The 27,964-nt window shown below is 32.6% G+C and overlaps 2 protein-coding genes across 3 annotated transcripts in view; one reads left to right on the forward strand and one right to left on the reverse strand.

The window, feature by feature from the left end:
• Nucleotides 1-27,964, reverse strand: part of rk (rickets) — a 667,150-nt gene that overhangs the window by 581,312 nt on the left and 57,874 nt on the right. The gene's annotated exons all lie outside the window — the stretch shown is intronic.
• LOC137239138 (acetylcholine receptor subunit alpha-type acr-16-like) overlaps nt 1-27,964 on the forward strand; it is a 283,317-nt gene that overhangs the window by 250,439 nt on the left and 4,914 nt on the right. The window contains exons 10-11 of the mRNA XM_067764102.1: nt 8,029-8,115; nt 12,740-12,849. Of these exons, the coding sequence (XP_067620203.1) occupies nt 8,029-8,115; nt 12,740-12,849 (197 nt within the window). The remainder of the gene's footprint in view (nt 1-8,028; nt 8,116-12,739; nt 12,850-27,964) is intronic.

Below are 27,964 nucleotides of genomic sequence, written 5' to 3' on the forward strand. Positions count from 1 at the left end.
CATCCAAACGTAAAGTAGACTTTAATTTTTTCACTGATTCACGCGTGAATTGTTTGTTATAGATAGTCCATAAAGTTTATACAATTTTTTCAATTCATTTAAAAGACGTTAGCTCGACATGAACTTTGTCTCAAAACAGCTATGCGATATAGACAAAAATTTATAATACGGATAAATCGGTTACCCCGATAGAATTAATTACATGTAACGGCGTCTACTGAACACAACCACGCGGCAGCCACAAATATAAATTATATCAGACAGTAGCAAATAATTTAGAAAAAAAATTTGTTACCTATTATTAACTTCTACTTTAGTTTTTATTGACAAAATAAAAGGGATGCCACTAAGTTTCACTACCCAGAAATATAATTGGGTACAATTTGGCTACAACGGCATTCCTGCTTGATTGTCTAGTTGCTTTAGCGCGCCGAAACGAGAGATAAATAAATAACTATTGGGGAGAAATAGGTGAACGAAACAAACTTTGAGCATAAAAGCTGCGCAGTCCAAGTGTTGGTCAATCAGTTTGATTTTAAACGTTGTGAGTGAAGTATGCGAGTAATTTATTTACGAAGTACTACTAGCGTAGTAGTGTTGTAAATAAAGAACACTTCACTGCACTTAATACATATATTATAAATTTTAAAAATCAAATTAAAAACGGTGGCCGGCCAGTTCAAGCTGTGCTGCGAAATAACTCTCGTCTTATAAAAGTTTCAATAGATTGCAACCTAGAATAGGCATACTAAGTAATAGAACTTCTGACTGAAGTCTAATGCTAGTAAATTTTATTCAAAACGCTTAAGCCGTTTCTGAGCTAGAAGTAAAAATAAAAATATACATGTATAAAAAATTATTTTAAAATTCTAAAGTACGAACATTTTTTCAGTGTACTTCTGTGTACATCTCGACGTATTCGGACAAGCATTTATGTTATGCTCAAGTAAAATGAAATTAATGTGGTTTAATTTAAGTTTCAAGTTGGTAAAATTAAATATTAGTAGTACAGGCGAAAAGCTAACCAGCATGCAATGTACACTTGAAATAAAATGAATATTTTAGCGCATCGAAGTACAAATTCTAGTTTACATATCGCTCACCTAGGTGAAAAGAGAGCTAACTAAAAAGTTTGAAATTTTCAAGCTATGGGTATCACCAAGCTTCCCTACTCAATAACAACCGAACTGTATACTATATTTATTAATACCTCCACTAATCAGCGAGAACAGGATTTGTAAAAAATAAAAATTGCATGGGCGCATAAGAAGGCAGACAGTTGTTCGCGTTTTTTCGAGCATATTCTCATCGCTAGGCTTAAAACTGTTTGCACAAAAAAAAAAATGATTTTTATGTTTATGTTTTTTCCTACCTGATCTGCTCTTTTTTTAATTAATATTTATGTGCTTCACATAAAATTTATTTTCTATATAATTGCTCATCCAGCATGCTACTTGTATAAGTGAGTACGCGTCTATTGTGCTTTTTGTTCATATTGTTTTATTGATGAGCTCATTGAAGCGCATTAACATTGGCTTACCTTAAAAAGTTTTAAATTAAATTGAAGTACATACTTAAAAAGCATATGCAGCGGAATTTTATTAAACTTTTAGACTAACTTTGAGTGTTTTTAACTCTGAAGGGCTGTTACTTATTAAGAGGTAAGCACGTATATACGTATATACGCATATATGTATGTATATATATAGGTAGTTTTAGGTATGAACTTTGTGCTACGGCAATTTCTAACTGAAAAAAAAAAGTTTTCAAGGATTGGTCTTTAATCATAATTTATTGCTGCCTTTACGCCTGCAAGTAGGCAAAAGCTGTTCACCTCTTAATATAATCCGGTTTACAAAGCCTAATTTCCACATCAGTGCACTACCACTACCACTAATTGCTGATTCGCAAAGGCTTTGGTTTGCAATTTTTTTATTTATGGAATTTTTGGCTTTGGTACTTTAGCTGTCAGTTGAAATTAATGTTAATTCTAATTTGGTAATTAAATTGAATTTAAAGGGAAAGCGAAAATGTTAGATGCTGGAATAAGGAAAAAAAAGGTATTTGCAATGAGTAAAAGATAAATATGAGACACTTCAGAGAAGTTATAATATCTAAGAAAAATACAGAAGAACGTACTAGGAACAACCAGCAACCAGGTAATAGAGCTTTCACACTATCAGGCAATATACATAAGTAATGGACGAGGTGAGGCGCTCAGTCTAATTTTAAAACGCTGTGAATGAGTTACGGAGTACGAAATTGAAGTGTTTAATATGCAGGAAGTCCTTTACTGAAAGGAGCTGATGTTAATAAATAGAGATATCATCAAATTTATTAGAATATGTAGCGCACCAGTAAAGGAGAGCTTCGTTTTAACACTCTTAAACTTGTATGTATAATAGGATAATCCTTATAAATATACGATTTTTTTCTAATTTCACCTCTTCATAAGGTAATAACAAGATCAAAAATATCACTTGTACATTTTTTTCTGGGAGTGTGTCGCACTGGTGTCAAAGTTAAGATTTCTCCATGGTGACTGAAAAATCTAATTTTTTTATATAACAAAATCGATAATACTATAGTTGGCAATATCAAGTGTATACTTTGGTTCCGAGTGGAAATGGTTAAGTGGTGTTACACAGGGATTTAAGTTCATATATTAATTTATTGAGCCTTTGTATTGCAATCTGAGCCAGGATCCCTGTAGAACAAGCCTGAGACGTTTCTACACAGGACCAAACATTTAAATATACCAGCTACATACATTTTTTACGACTTTGGGTATTAGCCAACAAATATTTTAATTTAATTTTTTTAGTCGCCATAGAGAAATTTTAACTTAGAACCCTTTGCGACACCCCTTAAACGTCGCTGATCGGGGACAAAATATATATGTGGTGTTTTTGACCTCAATATTACAGTTTGAAGGGGTTAGACTGGAAATTTGATTTATGAAAACCCCCTTGTGCACCTATATTGTGGAAAAATCACATATTTTACTTTAAGCTTGTAATTTATCTATTACAAAAGCAACACAACCAAAAAGTAGCTTAAAATGCTGTGGCAATTCTAGTTGAATATAAAATGGGTCAGGCTAAGGTTGCGCGAAAAAAACAGCAACATACATTAGACACTCGAAAATTTAGTAAACAAAATCTCGATACACACGCAGAAACAAGAAATCAAAACAAAAACCAGCAACAAAGACACAAAAAACAGTGTTGGCATTAATTAGTAAGTCAACAATGTGCAATTAGAAAAACACAACAACCACAAAGAAGTGCACAAAAAGAGAAACACGACGCCAAAAGCGCTACAGCAGCAAAGTGCAACAAAAACATAGGAAATTAGTACATACAATGGATTGTGAAAATTATCCAGTTTGCATCCTGTCGCTAGTACTGTTACAAAAGTAAAAATAGCAAATGCAATGACGGAAACGCGAAAGGTAAAGCAAACCAGACAATAACAACTCGTCATGTTTAACCATAATCAGACAAACTAAACAAATGCACAAATATGTGGTATCAAAGCAAATATATGTATGTATAATCAGATATAAAATTAGCACTAAAGAAGATTTGAAAAAACTATGAAATACTCACAGCATCTACAAAAATTGTAAAGCTATCGAGCTCCAGTAAGTTGAATTAAAACTTAGACGAACTAAAAAGCAAATAAAAATTAAAATTTGCTTAAAAAAAGAATGATCGAGAAATGCAATCGTGCCAAAGGCTATGGCTAAATTAAATTATGTTCATTAAATTAATACAAAATTCAGAACGACTAGAAGAGTAAAGGAGATTCTGTGGTTGTTACAGACGCTACTGCTTATCCATATATTTTATGCTAAGTCATACTCACTCTCTGTGCAAATTTCACTTTTCCCAATTGGATGGTGGCAGCAAACATCAATGAAATTACAAAAACAAAAGTAACATGAAAAGAGGAAGCAAAACTAAAAAGCAAAGTTGAATTGAAGACAAAATGTCCCAAGGGCTAGTAAAAACAAATGGTATGCCACAGCCTTTGACCAACTATGATTGAATTAAAATGTGCTATATACACACGCGCACACATACTTACAAAATTAGTAAAAATATGCACCCACACAATGCTGAGGAAGTCAACTGTAAAAGCATATGCATGTTACTTTAGTTGTATGCAGGTAAAAGGGTAGTCCAAGGCCGGAAACTCAGCTGGCCAACTGCAAAAAGCTTAGGCGCTTTTATATTAAAATATATTTGAAGAGTGAATATAAAGTGGTGTGTATGTACTGTGTATGTGTGTGACATGCTGGCGAGTTTATATGACTGTTAGTTCTTATCAAGGAAAATATATTGTAAAAGAAAGAGAAGAGCGAGCGGTTGATGTGCAAACATTGTCACTCATTTAAAATTACTCCTCTCCGAGGACAAATGATGAATTACCCACATGCAATGTGTTAGAAATTGTTTGAGTAAGAGATATGTTTGTGTGTGTGTATGTTTGTGTGTGTGCGGCATGAGAAGATGCGCATATGTAACTAAAGATTGAGTTTTGAATAAAATTGTTAAATATAAGTTAGGGTAAGATATGATAAAGGTAGTCATGTTCAGTGGCCAGGACTAAACCGAATAAATTTTTGCATATATACAGGCGGCTTTGTATACACTGACTCAAACTACAATGCAATTGTTTTAGATCTATCAGTTGAATCACAAATTAGTTACCGTCAGATCACACGTAGCTCAGTGTATTTGAAGAAGAATTGAAATGAATATTCGCGTTCACTTCACACATATTTTTAATTTTCTCTCATTTATTAGTCTCCAAATAAACAGATTAGCAACATCGAAAGAGGCTATTGTTTATTTGCGCATTTCAAAAAAAAAAAAATATTATCCAAGCTATTGCTCATGCACAGCATGTTTTAACTTTTTAATGTAAGCAATATATGTTGTTTTAAATTTTTGTTAGATTTAAGCAACAAATAAATATTTTAAGGCATACTTACGAACTTTTTTTTTTGAGTGTTAACGTACACGCGCTTGCGTTTTGCATCGTTGCTAGTTAATCAACAACTAAACCACTACCACATTGATGTTATTACTCTTTCAAACATAGCCACAGTTTAAATTTTGATCACCATTCGTTTTAAGTATATAACACTAAGCTTAAGCTCTGTCAAAGCAAAACTCTTACGCTTCTCTCATAAGATGACAAAAAAAATTTCTGTCCTTCCTTTGTATAGCGTTGTGAATAAGATCTGCTTATATGCAAGCTTTCAATTCGCGTTCTTTTTTATATTGAACAAGTAAAGGTGTCTAAGTTCGGGTATAACCGAACATTATATACTCAGCGTAAGCTTTAATTGCACATTTCATTTCAGATTACTTTTCTACATAACACGTGGCACCACCCGTTTAAGAAAAATGTCTCCCCATTTCCTCGTACAATAAAACTTGATAAATGAAATATCATTGATTTAGAATTATGTTTTGCTAAGTTACAGCTTATTATTCTAGTCTACGACCCTTTTAAATTTGTTTTATATCTGAGTTGTCGTGGTCTTTAACCGATCCCGCCCATTTTTACTAGAAATATTTTCTGCTATAAGGAAAATATGTGTACACAATTTCATTACGATCCGTTAATTTTTGTTCGAGTTATGGCTCCCGAAACATAGAAAACGGCTTTGTCATAAAAGGGACGGTGCCACACCCATTTTCAAAAATTTTATGTTTTCCAATTTAATGTTATAATTCAATTTAGAAAGTAAAATTCTATTGATACAAAGCTCTTTTTCGCTAAGATATAGCTTTTTATTTTCGTCTACGACCCTTTTAAAAAAATTTTATGCAAAAGTGGGCGTGATCTTTAACCGATCTCGTCCATTTTTTCTAGAAATTTTTGCTGCTATAGGGAAATTTGTGTACCCAATTTTATTACGATCCGTTAATTTTTCTTCGAGTTATGGCTCCCGAAACATAGATTACTTAGTCATAAAAAGGGTAGTGCCACGCCCATTTTTAAAAATATGAAGTTTTTCCTATTTATTGTTATAAATACACTTGGGAAATGAAATGCCATTGATATGAAGCTCTTTTTTGCAAAGATATGGCTTATTTTTTTTGTCCACGACCCTTTTGAAAATCTTTTATATAAAAGTGGGCGTGGTCCTTAACCGATTTCGTTAATTTTTCTTCCAAGCATTCCTTATAGTAAAGGCAACCTCTCTGCCGAATTTTGATACGATAGGTTTAACGATTTTTGATTTATGATTAATAATATTTGTAAAATTGATTTTATCACAAGTGGGTGGTGCCACGCCCATTTTAAACAAATTTTTCAGATTTTTATCAAGAGTCTCAATATCAGTCCACATGTCAAATTTCAACATTCTAGGTGTATTATTTACTAAATAATCAGGTTTTATGTCTTTTCCAAAATGTTATATATGTAAAAAGTGGACGTGGTTATCATCCGATTTCTCCCATTTTCAATACCAATCTATTCTGGGTCCAGGTAAGCTTGTGTACCAAATTTGGTGAAGATATTTCAATATTTACTCAAGTTATCGTGTTAACGGGAGACGGACGGACGGACGGACATGGCTCAATCAAATTTTTTTTCGATACTGATGATTTTTATATATGGAAGTCTATATCTATCCCGATTCCTTTATACCTGTACAACCAACCGTTATCCAATCAAAGTTAATATACTCTGTGTGCAAAGTACGCTGAGCATAAAAACAGAGTAAGACTCCAAGCTCAGTTTGAAATAGAACGAAATAGAAAATGCATTTGTTGGCAATATACATAAATTATTCTAAAAATGTTTTTATATTTAATAGCTGCTAATCTTATCACTTTAAAATTATTCAAAAATTGAAGTCACTGTATACAAGTATTTACCCAATGTTATCTGCCTGCAAACCACAATTGTTTAAATGAAGTGCAAATATCTTGCAAGGTAACCATACTATCACATTTCATTGATTACATATTCTTTCTTTATAAGAATATACATTTCCAGCATCTAACCAAGCAACTGCAAACTCTGCTGGCAACATTATGCACTTTTACTGCAAACACTTGCACTTCTCCTGCTGTGGTGCAAATATTGTAAAAGAAAAGTTAAATAGTAAATTAAACTTGGCATGGATTTGTCTCTTATTTTCTTATGCAAAAAAAATGTCGCTGCTTTGAAGGGTGCACAAAATTGAGCTTTGAAGGAAAAAATTAGCATAAACTGAGGAGATTAAATCAAATACATTTAGGAGATATGAATAAAATTTGTCTCAAAGGCTAGTATATAGAAATAAAAAATGAAGGCTGCAATTTCTAGATATAGATCAATTGTGCAAATGTATATCAATTTGTTGTAATCCACCATAGTTGGAAGCAGCTGCACCAAATTATTTCTATTTGAAACAAAAGGGACAGAAATAAAACTCGTTTGACTATTATCGTAACAACATAATTTGGTTAAGTCAATTTAAAACATGATATTGAACTGTAAAAACTTAATTGAGTTCTTCCTGCATTGGAAGCAAAAATCGCTGAAACTAAGAATTTCTTCAAAATCGATTACATTATAAATATTTGCTATTGGACGCATATTTAATTTGTTGTGGCCCTTAGAGGGCTTTTAGAGCCATTGTGTTGGTATCCTTGCTTTAGATATACACGAAATTGTATAGCCTTTTTTCCGATATAGCCCGGCTGTAAGTGAAGGAACCATACGAACTCATTTTTCAACAAGAATTTTAACTTAACAACAACAATATCTGTTAGACAGGTTCAACCTGAAAGCGCCAATGTTTGTGACACAATTAATCTCTAGGGCTCCTTCAGAGTCTATGATTAGTGGCAATTTTAATAGTCAATAAATATCGTTACCCCAGCTTTCGTTCGTGTTAAGACATGCAATACAAAATTAGTTAAACATTTTCCTTTTTCTTTTTGCAAATATTTTCTTACTCATCATTTATCAATTCATCGCCGCAATTAATTAGCATTGAATTTTTTTTTTCAGGTGTAACTATTCTACTCTCGCTCACTGTCTTCCTCAACATGGTAGCCGAAACAATGCCGGCCACATCCGACGCAGTGCCACTTTTAGGTAAGCGAAAATTATTTTCCAATATATTGATGTGCGTTCTTTGTGTGTGTTCTTCTGTGTTCAATTGCTGTAAAACGAATGTATGTAACTAATTTAGTTGTGGAAATAAAAAAAAACTTGTTTCAACAATTGAAACTCAAACAACATAAACACAGAAATGAATAAAATAAACAATTTGAACAGTATTTCATTTTTCTTCAAACAAAAAAAAAAGCACACTGTATTAATTTAAAAAATTCCACACCCAAATTTGCAGCATAACAAACATATAAAAAAAGTTAGTTTCAGTCACAAAATCAACAAATTTTTTAACTTTAATACATTTTCACCATTTTTTTCCTTTTTATGCAACTGCAAAATTCAAAAAAAAACAACAAAATTAAAATTTGCATAGTACATCCGTCTCTTTTTTTCGCTATACAAATTTTACACATGAACGCATTATCATTCATACAACACACAAACATACAATTTACTCTTTAAAAACATGCCAACTAAATAAAAAAAGAATTTGTTAAAGTTAACTATATGTATGTATGTATCTCTATATATATGCGTTTATCGCTGTAGCTTTGTCGTTGTATCCTTTTCGTGTTTTGCTGTGTTACCAATTGAGCTCTATGCAGTGATCTGCGTAAAGCTTTAATTATATACATAATCCTGCCTTATCAAGCATTTCAAACCACAAAAAAAAAAAAAAAACACATTAAAAAAAACGATGATTTTATAATATTGAAACTTTGACACGTTAAAAAACAAAAAAAAAACTTGTTGCAAATAAAACAGTCAACAGCTTTGAATTATTTACATTTTGTGTGACCGTTTCAAGCTAAACGCCTATCAAAAAATTAAAAAAATAAATAAATAAAAACACATTTAATAAAAAAGTGTTAAGCTTGACACGCGCCACACAATAAAGCTGTTGAATATTAAAACAATAACAAAATAAGAAAAATAAACTTAAAAATACAAAGTTATGCGCTTTTTATTTAAACTCAAATACAGTTAATTAATATGCACTTTCATTTCATTAGAAAAAAAACACAAATTTTAAACCAAAAAAAAAAAACATATTACGTACATATATATGCAGTTAGATTAATTTCAATCCTCCAGTAGCAGAAAATAATCAATATATAATTTTTTTCTAATGTTAAAATCATACAACAAATTTATTTGTTTGCGTTATTCTTGAAATTAATAAATATATACACAAATATATATATAAATATAGAACATTTTTACATACATTTTTTTGTTTTAAAATTTTTTCATCTCAAAACAGCACATTTTTTAACTTTTTGCACGTTTTTTATAAATATTTAAATTTGCAATTGTTGCTTATCAGTGTGTACCCTTAAATTATAAACTCTAAAAATTTAAGTAAATTTTAATTATATTTAAACTAAATCTTTTTAAATAATTATGTTTTGAAAAATAAACAAAACAAAAAGCAAATAGCTTTTTATATTAAGGTCATTGAATGATATTGGAATTATTTAGATTCGACAGTATCTGGAATATGTATTACGTCTATGTGTACAATTCAAATTTTCGGCTTTGCTCAGACTTGCGTTATTTAGTTCTTTAACCATCACAATTTACGCCAATAATCCAAATATGAAGTTTAGCCTTGGTTAAGCTTTAGGGCAAATATTGGGCGCAAGTAACTTTACTAAATTCATCACATAAGCTACACCCCGCTATGTTCGCCTACAACGCCCATAGTACTGCTATGATATGTATGCTTGCTTCCATACCGAAGAGCGCGGTCTAACATCGGGCAAGTTATATCGAACATGAAAAAGCACCAAAGAAAATGTTTCAATAAAAGTATGTTTTTGGTACAGCTCGCGAAACGAAGATACGAGCCTGGCTCATCCATGAAGGAAGGAAGCGCACTGCCCTTATATCATGACATATAACAACACATAAAAATAAGGAGCTTCCAAATAAAAATCTAGTAATTTTTTAAGAACATTGGTTTGTATAAAACACGTTCGGTCTTTCCGACATTTATAGCGCGGCTGTGAAATGTTTAAAATGGACTCCGCGATTTATACCTCGAAAAAATGTTACCGTCTACTCGATTTTCGTGATTGTCACAAACGATCAGGGAATCAAAGTACTATCTTCATCATCATTTTCAAAATTGTTGCCAAAGAGTCAATTTGCTAACCCTTACCAATTTCCTCCTCCTTTTTCATTACTCCCTAGACTATATTATCCTGGATAGGGCTTTTCTTAAGCTCACAGTTTAGATAGAGTATTCTACGTCTTCACAAAAAATTTTCTACAACATTTTATTTAATTTACCTTTGTATTTGTTTTTCCTGCATCATGCGCCAACTATCAGAACGCCAGGACAAGTGCTTGCTCCTTTTCGCCCGATGGTCACTACCGCGAAGTCCTATGTACAGTAATTAGGTAGCACATAATTGTTTCAATGCCGTAATCCTTGGCCTCCGTTTTCGCGTAGTAAATCATTCTGCGTGCTTAGCCCTTCATTTCAGGCTTTTGAGATTGTCTTGACCTCGGCCGCTTCGACTGTATTATGGCTGTGACAATGGGACTTCTCTAAGAGACGCAATTAAATGTCGGCGGCGCTATTTTGTCATTTTTCAGAGGTCGGCAAGCCTACTCGTGTGCTTGGAGGATGTAGTGCTACGCCTAACGCCGAGATACGAAGCACCTTCAAATTCTGCGGTGGTTTTCTAGGGTTATGGTACAGGAGAAGGGGGGAAGTATCTCTGACTTCAACACCGTTGGAATCAATATTTTGGCCTTTGGGGATCTGCGGCTGGTGGATAGACCATTACAAATTGTGCACTCCTGCCCACAGTTTGGAGGTGAGCATCAACTCTATATAGCTACCTCAAGGGGCGGTATTGCTGCATGCTTAAATGTAATACCTCGCTGAATGGAAGGATAAAAGCGGCTAACTCGGCTTGTGCTCAACCATCGCGATGACGAAGCTAATAATCTCCATTTCTACTGATCTCCACAGCCCAAAGGAATTGACTCAGTCAATTAGTACTGCTTCGCTACTTCATTCATCTTCTCGGAAATTATCGAGGTCACAGAGTTACCTCTTTTTGGTTTTTCTCACGGTACTGAGACTGCAACTTGTTTGCCCCTTGAAAGCAAGTTCTTTTTTTCAGCGAATACTGCATTTACATTCCTAAGTTCTTCCTCCTTCCAGTTAAAAAAAAAAAAACTGTTTTTACTACATCTCAGGCTCATGCCTAGTGCTCACTCTTCTGTTCGGTTATATCGATCAACGGCAACAAAAATCTTAATACTGCTCTGTACTGTGAGAGGACTATGTTACTCTCTACTTCCCTGGCGAAGACAGGCATATATGCGTATGCGCAAGCAATTAAGCCACTCCTTCACATACATGGGCAAAATGGTCTGCCCAAGGGTATGCAATTTTTTAATAAGCAAATATTAATCACCCGACCATGGAATTGAAATTCAAAAAAAATCAAATAATATATTGCATATTTTAACTTCAAGTTAGCTTCGTTTTCTGCAGGATCGCTACAAGCAGACAACAGGTTCGAGAAATCTTCTGAGACTCTCTTCGGCATTTCTCCATTTAATTCTGAAAAAAGTGCACTAAACGGATTTCATTTGTCGAATCTAAATATAAAAAATTTTCAATTTTATTATTAAATTCTAAATAGCCAACTAATAAACTTAAAAATAATAATAATACACTGTGTCTAAAAAAAATTCATGTTTTTAAATTCAAGTCCCTTCTAAATATACCTTTTATACGAATATTTAAGCATAATTTATTAAAAGTTTATTGCAATATATATACTGCAGTTTTTTACTTCTAACATATGGTACATTTTTCAGCATTTAAAAAAATAAGTGTCTACTTATTCAACTTAACAAAAAGTTTTAATAAAAACTTATTTTTTTAGTTATTACAGGTTTTATAATTGGTTTATAAATTTGATTTAAAAAAAAGTTATAAAATCATATATCACACACTTTTTAACTGAAGCTGTTATCAAAAATTATGTGCATAAGTTAAAGACAATAAATAAAAACAAAAACACATATAAATAGATAAACAAAATATGAATCTTTTGCTCTACTAATGTTAACTTTTTGTATATACTTTTTCTTTGCTCTTCTTTCTATTGCATTTTCTCGCTAACTAAACCGAATCGTGACCCACCCACCACCCCAAATTCACAATCACAACCAAAACTAATGAATGTCACTCTTATGTCACTTTTGCTTCATAACAATATCGATAAATACATGATACACCGTTAACGTAACTACAAATGAAATTTTAATTCTAAAAATGTCTTAACTGGAAATGTGCTTTATTTTAAAATGCACATTTCATACAAAATGAAATAATATTCACAAAAAAAATTTCACAATTTTTTTTTTTATTTCTTTGGAATTCTCTTCTTAAATTTAAAAATATAAATTCATTTAAAAAAATATCAAACTTATATTTCGCATTTGCCAAATCACTGAAACAAATAAAAACTGTTCAAACAAATTTCCAAAAAACTGTATCATCATCTCCAAAAACCAAAAAACAATGAAAAAAAAATCAAAAATAAAACTTACACGCCCAACCAACCAACAGGTACATATTTCAATTGCATAATGTTTATGGTAGCTTCATCCGTTGTGTCAACGATTTTAATATTAAATTATCATCATCGAAATGCTGATACGCACGAAATGTCCGAATGGGTAAGTTTTGTTAATGCAACAACAGCAAAAACTACTACTACAAAAAGTACAAAAAAAACATATTCATTCATTCAATCAGTCGCACGAATGTGTAAACAGAGCATATTTCAATATGAAGTAGCAAGCAAATAAAAAATAAAAAATATTGTTGTATGTTAAGTAGTGGCAAAGACGCCTAAAAGTGTGCAAAATAATAATATTATCGCATTCTTTTGGTGTCTACGTCTAAATGTATGCTTGTGTTTTTATGTTAAGCTGTGTTTGTTTTGGTTTGCTTTTTGTTGTTGTGCTCCCTAGTGCTTTGTTTTAAGCATATTGTTTATATTTTGAAGTTTTGTGTCATTTTTGTTAATATTTACTTAACCATACTCAAAAGAGAATCTTCAGTTTTATCCGGCGCCTAAAAGCACATACTAGAAACTAAAAGTCCAGGTTTTCTTATCTTTAGTTTTTTCCTGATGAGTACGATAACACGCTCCACACAAAATTAAAATATTTTCTTATAATCGCTCAAATTTCAATCAGTTTCTTTAACCGTTCTATAATTTAAGACTTTTGTTGTCACAATTAAGGGATGCACACATACAAAATCACTATTATGGCAGCAGAAAATTCAAAAACTAGGCCTTATATAGCCATCGTCATCATGAAGACCTTAGACACGTATCTTTCTTTGAGTTTATTCGGGGGGGGGGGGGGGGGGGGGGGGGGGGGGTTGAACATATGGAAGCTCATAGTAAAAATCCTTTATTGTCAAGACTAGTTTTGCGATAAAAATTAGTAGCAATCCGATAATGAAAGATTATTTTATTTATTTCATATTTCATTGGCAACGCATTAGTACAATGCAATCTTTTATAGTACAAGGAAAGTAATAATTACATAAAGTTCATTAAAAATATACCATATAAAGCGAAAAACATATATAAAAGCATAAAAAAAGTACTTGAAGTAAAAAATTGTGTACTTATTCACTGTTGAGTAAAGAGCAAAATTTACCATATTTATTGGCGTTTTGTGTAGAATTTTTGATATTTATCGAAAAAAAGCAATCGGATAATGAAAAACTTTTATTATTAAAAAATTGCACATTTCTTTACTTTTGACTGAAATGAAAAAAAGCAAAAAATAACATAGTTATTGGTTATCAGTTTTTATGAAAAAAATGCAGTCGTTGTAAGCCCATGGGGCCCCTCCCCCCTTTGCGCACGACCCTGGAATCTACGACCAATGGGATAGTCTTGCCAAACAGAGTGATTATTCAACATTTAAGGGCTCTTCAAAAATAGCATACGGGGTAGGAGAAGGAATCTTCACAGTACTCTAGACCACATTCATACCTACATACATATGTGGCTTACGAATTAATCCATCCAGCCTTAATCCGATTTCTTCGTTAAACATAAGACACGCAAGTGATATTTTCAATGATTACATCGAATATGATAACGAATGACTCGAGAACAAGCCATTAACATTAAGTCCACATATCTTACCTTTTAGTGCGTATGCCTGAGCATAAAAACGGACAAGAGAGCAAAAAGTGGGTATCTAACATGTTCGCTTCTCTCATTTTGGCGCACGCTTAAAATTAAAAATAATTACATAAAAATGAATTTAAATAGCGTCGCAAAGATTTTTCAAACAAAATCGCTTAATTAGTATACCGAAACGCTCAAAGAAGTTTCTATGTATTCCTACATGACCTACAAATATGGTAGACTTTCAGGCGCTTGCTATTTTTTGAACCCGAAAAAGTATTTCTATTTTCAAGAGCATCCACAAAGTCTTATTCTCGAATTTTCCTCAATTCCATTTCATCATTAGTCATAATTTTTTTTTAATGTCTCTGTTAACCGCCATTATATTTGTTTTTGTGTTTTTGTTTGTGTTTGTATACTTTAATATGCTTGTGGATATAATTAAAATTAAAAAAAAAAATTAAGCCAAAAGAAACAAGTTAGGACGGGACTGAGACTTCATACCTTTCATGAATGGGGCTGAACAATAATTTTATCCCGTTCGTAATCTCCAAATTTTCGGATGTATAAGATAAGAAATATATAGTGAACAGATGTACATACCTAAAAGATTTTTAAGATAAATATAAAATAAAAAATGGCAAAAAACCCCCTTATCTGAACGATCGATTGTATGGGATATATATTATATATAGCTCCGATCGAAATGATTTTTTCATGAAATCTTTTATGATATATTAGAATAAATATCACAAAGTTTAACGATTTGATATTGGAAATTAAGGGAGAAATTGCTAAAAATCATTCTATCTGAACGGTCGGTTGTATGGGATATATACTATATATAGCTCCGACCAAAGTGATTTTTTCAGGATATCGTCTATGATATATTAGAATATATATCACCGAGTTTCACGTTTATACTTTCTAAATTGCGGCAGGAATGACCAAAATCGTCTTATATGAACGATCGGTTGTATGGGAGATATATGTTATAGTGATGCGATCCTACCGGATCCCACAAATGTCTAATATAATACAAAAATACATCCTTGTGCCAAATTTCATTGAGATATCTCAAAATTGGAGGGACTAGTTTGCGTTCAAACAGACAGACGGACGGACAGACGGACATGGCTATATCAACTCAGTTCGTCGCCCTGATCAATTCGGTATACTTAATGGTGAGTCTATCTTCTATATTTCTCAACGTTACAAACATCGGACCAAAGTTAATATACCATTTCATGTTCATGAAAGGTATAAAAATACATCGCCACCGTTAGAAGTACACACTTGGTATGAAAAAAAGAAAAGAATTGCTCGCTTTAGTGTGTGTGCATATTTTGTGTGTTGTCGTTAAACGTCCATTGCCTACTATAAATGTAATTTATGTAATGAAAAATATCGTAATGTTGATGTTGGGCCCCAATCTCACTCAAAAAACAAATGAAAGGAAGGATGCGAAAATACAAATCCTTAACATGCCAACCTAATATAAACGCACGCAAGTCATTTTCTGTCAAAAATGTCTCACGCACATACAACTTGTATGAGAGCAACCCAAATTGAATTTTGCTGCGTGAAAACCTAACTCGATTTCCAATTTTTGCTCTGCGTGACATTTAGATGTGACGTTTGCCCACATGCTTTACATTGTCGCAACGCATGCTTATTTGGGTTATGGCAAAAAACGCCGGTTGTTTGCGTGCGCTAAAAAAAACGCAGTGCGGTTTTATTATGTTGGCATGTAAATGTGTGTTTGTGTATGTGTCTGTGTTGGTATGTGCATGTGTGTGTGTGTGCGTATTCCTCTTTTGAGCACGCACGCCCAACGCAACACAGTAACCAACACTTAATTATTGTTGTATTGAAAATAAAAAATAAAAGACAAATTTTAACAAGAAAACAAAATCTTCTTCCAACAGTTTAAATTTATGGTGCTTATACATATGTATGTATGTTCCATTATTATGTATACACCTTAAATGGTTCTTGCTATAAATATATTTATGCTTTATAAATTCTATTTATAATTTTAGTCTCACTACAATGAAAACTTTTTGTTTGAGAAAAGGAAGCATATTTAGGGGCGCGCTGACTTCGGCTAACACAAACTTTGCTTTAATTCTTTGTGTGCAACCTTAGGTCTTAGATTTTTTTTAGTTCTTTTTTTAGTATGACTAAGTGTTTCTGAATAACAGCTTTCACATTTCTGCTATTCTTACATATAAAAGTATATTTTCAACATATGTGTTTGATCTTCTTCAAACTGTATCTCCTAATTTTTCTCATTCTTACCCTTTATAATTCCCTTATCTCTCCATATTCTTTTTTTACACAATCTACCTCTCTCCTTCTTTTTTCTTAGATCCCTCATTCCCCTAATTTATCATTCTTTGCTTTATTTTTCAAATATTATTTTGTCACACTCAATTCATACTCAAAATTTCATAACTTAATCAAAATATTTTAGCTGCACAATTTTTGTATATCATCTGATATAGACAGCTATTTTTACAATGGGACGCTTAAATTCAATAAAAACTTTTAAATCACTCAATGCAATCGCTTTAACTTTTTGTGAATTCAATGCTATGACCAAACAAAAGTTGTGCACTTAAGTACGTACATGGCGTATGAGTAACTTTTACTGACATACAAAATTTTTCACACCACCCAATGTCGCACATGACATTGAAAAAAAAATTGAAATTTTCAATTGTTAGTTCTGAAATAAGAAAAACCTTCGTCTTGATAAAGGAACCTATGGCCAAAATTTGGTGATGATTGAAGTGGGAAATACGTTTCCATACGGAACACACACAGAATTATAGATTAAATATTCTTACTCATTAAATTAAAATTTTCCTCAATTTAAAGAAAATTACTTTAAGAAGTTTATTCTTCGTTTGAAGTAAGTGTTTTTTCTGAGTGTAGGTAGCGCCTGGATCGGGATATTGGAAAATAGTAACTGCTTTTTTCTGGTAAGCTAGAGACTTCAAACTTGAAATATATTTCAGACACCGCTAAAAATGTCAGCTAGGTGGCACACGTAGCAAGATATTTGGAAAATAGGATATAAAATAAAAAGTATGCAACTAGAGCATAGTTGAGAACTCGGTGACAGGGAAACATGATGATAAAAAAATACTACTAGGTGGTACAGATAGAAATATGTATATATCATGAATTGGCTTCACGGTGATGTTTAAATGCTTGGCCTATGTTCGTAGAAAAAAAAATCTTATAATTCAAAATTAGTTTTTTAAACCTTTTATGATGTTTTGTGAAAAATTAATGAATGTATATAGGCAAGGTCTCCTTTTCGCCATATGTCCTATGCATCAAACAAATTTTGTATTGGAAACCATGGCAACAACTGAAGCATTCAAATTTTACACTCATACGATACTCTTGTGAATTTCCCAGTAAAATTGTGTCATCCCACATCTGTATTCTGAGGAAGCGATCTGTACACACTCAGAAAAAACTTGAATGAAATGGCACTTAAGACATTTTTTCCTCTTCGCATGGCCAAAATTTCTTCAAAATGAGGAAAAATTCCTCAATTTGAAGAATTTTTCCTCATTTTGAAGAAATTTGGCCATGCGAATGAGGAAAAAATTTCTTAAGTGCCATTTCATTCCCATTTTTCTTCAATCGGGAGAAATTTTTTTCTGAGTACATTACGCATCCATTTTTAAGAATGGCAATCAATGCTTATTAATTATGCACAATAATTTTGAAACATCAATATTCCGTTAAAAGCAGACAATTTCAACGGTCGATAACAGAAAACTGTCCGTAATTAAATTACAAGCAATTACTTAATATGCAAAATTGTTTGCTGAAAAATGCCAACAAAATAAAATCAACCAACAAATAAGAGATTGAAACTGTTCAAAGCATTCAGCTTTTATTGGATTTGTGCATATGGCGCATATCAACGCATATTGCGCAAGAGCACAAGCTTGCGTACATATGTAGGTGTAGATATGTATGCATGTATGTGTGTACTACAAAAGGCTTATTGCACAATTCAATTAATGAATGAAATAAAAGTAAAATAAGAGAAGCAAAAAACAAAACAGATAGGCAAAAGAATTTAAAAATGCAAACACATACACATACGAACTTACATATATGTGACCCGGTCTATGGAAATGAGGCTTATGACTCAAAAAAAATTGTTTCTACTTTTTTTCTGGTTTCGATAGTTTTTGAGACGCTCTTTCACGTGGTGGAAACTAGAAAGTCCTAACTTGCTTAGAAATGTACTAAAAATGTAGAGAAGGCAGAGCACAAATGAAAGATGATGAAGCCTTTGGTTCCTTCCATGCCACTTTGGTGGCTGGTGAAGCATCCGCAGATTTTTTTTGATAGCATTTTTTTCGATCGCAATGCCAAAATATCGGTCAGAAACTGGTTTGTGTTTTGCCTTTTGGGCATGACTGTTCATAATGCAAAGGAAAAACTACTAAGAAACTGAAGAAATGCATTGTTTATCTTTAACAGCTGTTTCTCGCAATTTCTTTTTTGAGTCATAAGCCACCTTTTCATAGACCGGGTCACATATACAAAATAAAATGCTACAAAAATATGCATATAATCAATATATGACTTCTCAATATATATTTTTTTAAATGCGCATATTAATCATAATGCAATGAAAAACGTATAAAGGATTAAATACTTTGGTTTATATGGCAGCGGGTTGTAAACAAACAAATTAAATTAAAACATACAACAACAATTACGGCGCAAATTTCGTATTTATGTATGCACAATTATCCTGCGCCTAGAATCCAAATATTGACAGTTTAACTTTGCGCGTAATTATGCATTTAATAGATCTTATGGTTGGAAAAAGCGCACAGGCAATTTAAAACTGTCACTGTATCGCATTACGGTACGAACAACGAAAATGTCCAAGCAATTTAAGCCGCCTAGTGGAAACATCAAGGTAGGCCAAGTCACTCACCATTTGTGCGTCGGAATTCGTTGAGGTACCTGGGATTACTCTACTGCCAAATCGATAAAAAATGTTGTAAAATTTCAAAAAATTATAAAAACCGTAATTTAAAAAAAATGCAATTAATAAAAAGTATATGATAGCAATAATGACAAAAAATTGTTGTACAGGGGGTCAATTCACTAACTGTGAAAAACTTAAAAATGTACACTCATTGAAAAGTCATTTTCACACACAATTTACACTTTAAATTTTCATTAGATTCTGTAAATTATTGTGCACATTGTTTTGCTGAATGACCGCTGAATGTAAAATACTTATGTCAGTGACAAAATATTCATTAAACGCCATGAAAACAAGAAAGTCATTTTGCAACAGTGCTTGTGAGGTTTGAATGTCACAATAGTGTACACTGGCTGCCAAGAAAACTCACGAAATTTTTATCAGTGAGTTTGTTTGCTCGCAGCTTTGCTTTACAGAATCAGAATTTCAAAGTTTACACAATTTCTTGTGTACACTTTAAAACTCACAGTTAGCGAATAGGGCCCCAGGTCTTGAGGTAGTAAAAAAATCTACTCAAATTGCACAAAGACATTGCACTGGTCATTCGGGGTCAAAGGCTCCATTATGCCACATTAGTGATTCGAGGTCGATAAAGCAGTGCGTGGTCAAAACCGGCGCTAAATTTACCGTTTTACTTATTGGTGAACTTGGTTGTCACTGTGTAGTAAAAAAGGATGGCAAACACATTTGACATTGTACGACAACAATGTTGCCTAGTCACCGTATTGAGGTTGCCGATGGCAAATGTGAAGTTTTTTGATATTGAAATGAGATTCAAGTTGCATGCAAAAGTAACTGTAGTTAACATGATTAGATTTGGTATTTGAGTTGGAGAGCAACTTTTTCCAACTTCTTAAATAACTTAAATATATATACCAAAAACACAAATACCAACTTTCTTGCAAACTTCGCGACATTTGTGGCGCTTATTATCACTAGCGCCCTCGTCCATATATGTATGTATGCCACAAGCTTTTCGAACCATTTTGTGGCAGCCATGCTCTAACAATAAGATAACATATCAATTTCCAATTCAAAGGTACAAAAGGAAACAAGCAAAACTACTCTTGTGATACTTTTGAGTAGCATTATGTTTCCTTGGCATAAAGTAACAATGTATTTACGGTCTTGTTTGAGAATTGAAGATATACATATCTACGTTCAAGTTTTATATTATTTTTAAAGAAGTAAAGCTCCAAACTACACTGAAAAAATATAGGAGAAGGGAATGAATTTTGAAAAACATATGCGATTCTGCACTTAAGCTGGGAAACAACTATCGATTTTTCTATTTCTAAATAATACAGTACAACAAATTAAGAAACTTTTCTGGCAGCACAGTTTAACTGGTGGTGAGGACCTCATATAAACTGAATGAATCCATAGTCTTGAAACACAGTACTTTTACTATTTTTCATAAAACGAAGTTCGTACAAATCTTCTCCACAGAACATGTTATAATCCAGCACGTCTTAGTTATTTTTATTTGTATTTAAAGATAAGGGATGCTTAGTCAAATGTTTGGAAGAGTTATAGTTTTAGTGTTCCAGAAAAACTGTGTCGCCTGTACAATGCTTAACATTCCATACAAACACTTAAACTGTCCACGATGTCTTTCCATCGTTTTTCTGAAAATTTGCATGCGTTTCTTCTCACCATGCAGGAAAATCTCTCTTGATGCAGTTGCATGGAGGATGATGAGGTGGAATCATCAAAACTCTGCATGATTGACTGTTTAGATTTTGTCAGAAAGTGTTTCGGTTTCGGCTCGACAGGATCTCCTAAGGACTAGCCCAGGTTCCAGATCTGTTTTATTCGAAAATACATCGGTTACCTCACCATTATCTTATATGGTATCACAACGGGAACCTTACCTATCGTAGTATGCACTTTGGAGTATTTTAGCTCTTTCCAAATAAATGGAGCGTTCTTGGAATAAAAGGATTTATATAGCCATTTACTTTAATACCAACACAATTTATGGCAGGGATTCGAGGTAGAAAACGACTTGTTTACCTTAAAAATTGTATAACAAAAAACTTTATATTCATTTTGCTATTTAAAATTTATATTTTCACTCAAAAAGCCGTGCCTAAAAGCATGGAATTAAATAGAGGTAGTGTTATGTCATAGTTTATTATTTTAGAGCAAGTCTTTACAGCTAAATAAAAAACATTTCGCAAGGCCCCTCAAAGATTCTGGTAAACAAGTTTTCGTATTCTAGCATCAAAATTTGTTCGTGCATAATCGCTTTTGGTTGTCACCTATTTGAGGCAATCCAAATATGCAAAGTACAATAAACTCCAAGAAGTAAAAAGGAAGTGATTAGAAATGACACAGTACATATGTTTTTCCACGAAAAAATATATTCTTTATACACACCTACATAAACATGCATCTACGATTAGATTACTTTTCAAAAATGCATTTCAGAAGCTTAGCACACCTTTACTTATGGTATAATGTATGTTGGTATATATTCGTTGTACAGTTACCTTAGCATTATTGTTTGTGCACTTAATATACCCTGCCAACTTCTTGCGCTTCTGCATCTTAGTGCATATTCGTGGTTTCTTACAATGAATATATTTGATTCTTATCCACACGGAAGTAATTGAAACGCGAACGGCAATATTTGTGAAAAGCTTTTTTTATAATGCTGACAAGATTCGTTAGCGCATTTTGTTGACACATGGTATATGTATATGAATATACAAACAATAAAATAGATGTGCCATTGTACCAGGCGGTGTCAGCAGCGTCAATAAAAGGCAATCAAGCAGCATAGCTAATACAAATCGAAAGATGCAAATATTTGTAATTTGACAAACACAGTTGAAAGGACCTGCATATCTGATGTGTATGGGTGTATACCTGGTAACGCCTTTATGTGATTTTCTATGTTGGCGTTCAATCAACAATGACAAACCGTAAATATTCCATCCTTATCAGTGTTCTTGAAAGAAATTAGTGCGAAAGCATATGAAGAAGGTTGGTTGGGTGAGGAATTTCTAATTAGCGGTTTATGGTTTTTGATTTAGTTTTATTGCATTTTCGGAAAGCTAATCTAACAAATTCACTACACTGATAGTACTCACATTGCAATAACGTAAGTTGTGCATAATATGTCATTATTTTATAGAAACCAAAATCCTGACGATTCCCTAACTTATCGCTACGTTTGGCTGAACTTTCAAATTAAAAAACTCAAATATTAGGTCCTAAAAAATGTTATAAAAAATATCAAATCGCTTTCCATATAAACAGCTCTCGTGAATATAAGACCCACGAAGACTATCTTTCACGTTCATTTAAAATCTATCTCCTCTAAAAAAGCGGTATTGTGACTCATCGCTAGCCGGGTTTGCAGAGCCGCCAACGTTATGTATCACCCAGCATAGTTTTCTGTCATATAGCATATGTCAACCACAAAACCAGGAGCTTTGCATACAAATATTGAAATTAAAATTTCGATTAGCCATTTGCTTGTGCAATATCAGCATAAATGCATATCTATGTATGTAATATAGAGAAACGTGCACAAATTCTCATCAATGTTAGCCACTTTACAACCATCCATGTGTAGCAATATATATATCAGTTTATCGTGTTCTTATGTATGCTATGTTGTGGTTATGCTATTACGTTACGATACTTTTGGGTTACCTGTAGAGTTTACATGTGAACGGTAGCAATTTGCAATCATACATATTAGCATTTACATCACATGATATACTCAAGCTAATTGCTTTTAGCTTGATTCAGGTGCTTAGCCAATAGGGCACCTTAAATATAGACAATTTTCATAAAATATTTCCTTAGTTGAAATCAAGTGTTTCTTTTTGGCTTCCTTCACCACAATATCAGAGAATACTGAACTGACATCGCGACTTTGAAGACCTATAGTTAATATTATCAGCATACTTCGGTAGTTGAACGTTCTTATAGTAGATTAGCACGAGCCATTTAGTTCCACTGCGCAGACTACCTTCTCTAGCATCAATGGCGCGATGTAGCCTTGTCTAAAACGACTTTTTATCTTGAAAAACTAGAAGATGTCCTAACAATATATGGAGCCCAATATAATTTTCACCACCGTATAAGTTTTGCCAGCAAAGAAAATTCAAATTTAAAACTAACAAATAAAATACGCATCACCTTCCACTTCAAAGGTCATCTCCAAGAGTGTACCATAGCAAAGACCTAATCGATATATGGTTCGCTATAGGAACAAGTATTTTCCACTTCATTTGTTTTTTTCACAATCGCATTCTATTAGTATGTATCTCTATTTCGGTGATTACGTGGAGAATCATATGACCTGAAAAAATGTCACTAGGCAAGACGTCAACAATGTCTGCGAAATATATTTTAATATCCGAACTCCATGAGTAATAGGTTGTTCAAGGTCCGGCAGGAAACAGAATTTACACACCTTATCTCTTCGTTGATTGTACAGCAGTACGAAAATAAACCGCTAATTCTGAATTTTGTATACCCGCAATACTTATACGGTTGTACAAAATGACGTTGAGTACCAGCATCATCTTAGTCAGTTGGGAACGACTTCTACCATTCGTTCGAAACTAAACGAGGCTTCAGACAGTATCTTTCATAGTTGGATTTCTTTTATTTGATGATGGGCTCAACCGGAAGAAAATACAAAGCTATGTACTTCATTGAAATTAAGTTTCTACAGATAATGGGCGACCTCAATCGTAATTTTCATCTATGTTATCAACCGTGAATTTTATTCAGAGACATTTTCCTTTGAATAGAAAAAACCAAAACCAAATTTCGTCACTTTATCTTCAACCATTCTAGAGATATCAGAAATCAATGCAAAACTTTTTAAAAATATGTGCATGGCCTAAGTAGGGGTTGTCAGCCTCATTTTTAAAAATATTTAAGTATGTATTTTAGGTTTTCCTTGTCCTCTGAAATTTCAGCATCGTAGCTTTGTAGGGTACAGAGATCTTCCTTTAAGTTATTTTACATTTTCCTAATCAATTGTTTTTTTTTTTAATTATTTCGGACCTGTTCTGCTGTGAGAAGCAATTACATTGAACGGATACGAATATATCGCTACCGAAAGCTGATGATAAGCTCTATCGAAAGTAGCATAGATAATAAGAAGAAGTTGTCACGCCCATTACTTTTAATATTTATGGATAGAGTTGGTTTCTCGTAGACAAACTTCATGTCAAATTTGAATATAATAGCCCAGTCATTATTGAAATATAGAAGATTTATTACGATACATAAAAAGTGAGCGTGATTACATACCTATTATGTCCATTTAGAATAAAAACCTTTTACGAATATTTTATTAGAATCTCTATAATAAAATGAAAGAATGAACGGCTTACGACTCTCTTTTTCATCCGGCGTACGATTTTTATAAAAATGTTAAACCTTTTAGCAAAACAAATTTTATATTTTCAACTCTTCCTTTAAAGATTAAAATAAGATAAGTACGTATATGAATAGAATTCCCTATAACATACCAATTCCTAATATTTATCCAACCAATCAACCAAATGCATACTTTTCCAACTTGTTCAAAATAAACTCTCTGCTTCTGCCTTTTGAATTGTTCACCTTTAGGGCAAGACTTTCATGCATATCAAACCCCATAAAGAGCATTTACCATTTACAACTAAGTTTCGTTAGTGTGACTTCGACATGCAATAAAAGCTAGTCATTGGTGTGAGTGCAACTGTGGTCTTTCAATGTTTATTTGATTTGAAAAACCATTTATCTCAATCATTTAAAGTTTTTTTGCGCCGAAGTTACAAAGAGTTGCATGCAACTTGTAGAAGCAAGAAATCATTTTGCAATCATTGCAATAACAAAAAAGGTAAGATAAGGCAATCGATTTGTGATATTAATTACACAAGGTACTACTTGCTTTGAAAGGATTTAAGTTGTGAGCATGCATGAAAGAAATTATGCATATGAGCAAATTATACAGAGTTGAACAAATGAAAACCAATTAGTAGTTAAATTTTTTCACGAACTAGATTACTAATCTCAGTTTATAAAGCAGCTGCAGTGAGCTTAAAATAAATGAAAATATTTGTTCTTAGTAAGTGGCATGACCAAGGATAAGGTCTTCTATGGCAAGGAATTTAAAAAAATTGTTTACATTTCTTTAGAGATTTTTATATACACAAGTCTCAGTTGCAACAATGATCTTGAAAATTCACGCTAAATACGTTCAAAAGCTCTTTCACAAAAATCGCGTAGGTCAAATACATATCCACACACAGTTTCGTTTTGGTCAAGCTGTGTTCTTGTATTTATTTATAAATTAATATATTTATAAAATATCTAAAAGTCCATTAAAGCAAAACCACTGAATCTGTCAACTAGTTGCTCACAGTCACACATACACAGATACACTACTTTACTTAACTACCATCATTTGTTAATTTAACGCTTCACTCATTAGACACATCTGCAAAGGAAATCGGTACCGCACCCAAGTGTACATGACAAAAAAAGTATATAGCAAAATATAAACTATAAAAGTGGCATTTGTTAATGCATTTGCGCTTTGATGTTCCCAAAGATTAAAAGCTTAGTGGAGCTCAGACGAGCTGGCGCAACTTCGGCTAGGAATATGCTTTGTGTATTGGCTGCAGACACCGCTGTTGCATATACCAGATATTTATTATACACTTTGTCGTTCACGATGATGTATTTATTTACCTTCACATGTGTTATTGTTATGTTATTTTTTGCACACTTAGCGCTGCTAACGGAAGTGCCAAAATACTTGCCACTTAGTTTCATTGTTCTCTTTAGATTTCATTTTATTTTACAAAGTGTGAACATTCTTTTTTTATGTAGAAGAAAATATAAAGCACCCTTCGACAAAAAATTATCAAAAATCAAAGCGAATTTTGAGAGACCTCTAAATGTACTTTATCATTGTAAAATTGATTGGTCTACAAAATTGCATTCCCAAAAAAATTTTGGGAAATCCAAATAAAATATTCAAAATTTTCGTAAAGCTAGCTCGAATAATCAATTTTTTTCGAAAACGGTTTTAAGATTGGTTCGCATAGTCTCAGCTACAAATTGCTTTCTTAAAATATCGAAAATAAAAACAAAGTTCAATTTACAAAATTTAAAGAACAAAAATCCACTGCTTGCTGTTCTAAATGTGCAATCTTAGCTGTGTCTTCCGCATTAATACATATAAAAACTCCAAGTGCATCTCAAGCAAACAAAGCAGGCTAAAACATCTCTGCACGTAACTTCTCATTCGTAGTTTACTCTCCCATTTCGAACGAGGCGTTAAACTATGTCAATTTCCTAACAAAATTTTTTAGATGAATCTTCCCATTCGAAATTAATTCATTCTGAACCCACCAGCGAACTAAGGTAACATCGATTATTTCTTTAATTTTTATCAAAAATCCATAAATAACATTATTTATAGTGGTGAATTAGAGAGCTCAGTGCTATAAATCCATTATCACTGATCAAGTTTTGTTGAACGCGCCGAAAAATATTCCACGCTATTTGGGATTCAAAACATACAGTACATAGTATGTAGCGGAGTGTGTATAAAATGAATAGCAACAAAAGGGGAAAAGATGGCGACAGACCTTCGGGGAGTGTCTTCAACACCATGGACGCAAATTAAAAAGTATGCAGCGGCTTATGCAAATAGATTGCCATATCGATCTCTTCCAATTGAACCTTTCGACTTTTTAGTTCTGATTTGATCTAGAAATCGTTGGAAAGTTAAAGAATCAACCTTCAATTTTACCAAAACTGTTGCATTTTGACAAAAAAATTGGACTTAAACGCTCTCGGGAAAGTAATCGAAAAATGTTAAAGACAATACATTTTTAAATAGAATAAGTTCATATTAAATTTCAAGTTGTCGGGCAAAGTTTACTGAAGCTAGGGTCAGTGCGCTTTCGATTATGCTTTATTTTTGCATGCGTTTTAAATATGCTGAATTTTAGATGTAAAATCATTTCTCTTACATACTTGTAATGAAATAAAAATAGTTTATCAGTGAGCCAGAGTTGCGCTGAATCATCACACGTTTAAAAATATGCTTTTATTTCTGCGCAATATCAAGCACTAGAAAAATTGCAAAAAGGATTGTATTAGCGTTTCAAGTTGTAAAATTCAAATCATTTATCAAAGTGACCACTTTGACGGAGCAATCGTAATTTTGAAAATATTGAAAATACGATTGTCGTATCATAATTGTGGCTTCATTAAAATGCTGAATTTGTAATGAACATTTTCCTGGAGTTGTAGCCACATAAACGATCATAACAGGAGTAGTTTGAAGTTATTTCTAAGGTAAAAGCCTTGACCTAAGATCCTTATCGCTATCTCTGAACATCTTTAAACCACAGTTCAAGCTAAACTTTTTTTAACCTTACTAATTGGCTGTTTATCTTACAATTCTATCTCTAATCTAAGTTTAAACCACTAAATGCTAAGATTATCTAAGTAAAATGAAAATTTTAGCTAGAAATGATCTGACAATATTGCTATTACTTTATATTGCGCTTTATAAAAAACAAATATGAAAAACTTCCAATGATTGGTGGAATATTAA

Source organism: Eurosta solidaginis, chromosome 2, assembly GCF_040869045.1.
Source record: "Eurosta solidaginis isolate ZX-2024a chromosome 2, ASM4086904v1, whole genome shotgun sequence".
In the NCBI taxonomy this organism is placed as follows: Eukaryota; Metazoa; Arthropoda; class Insecta; order Diptera; family Tephritidae; genus Eurosta; species Eurosta solidaginis.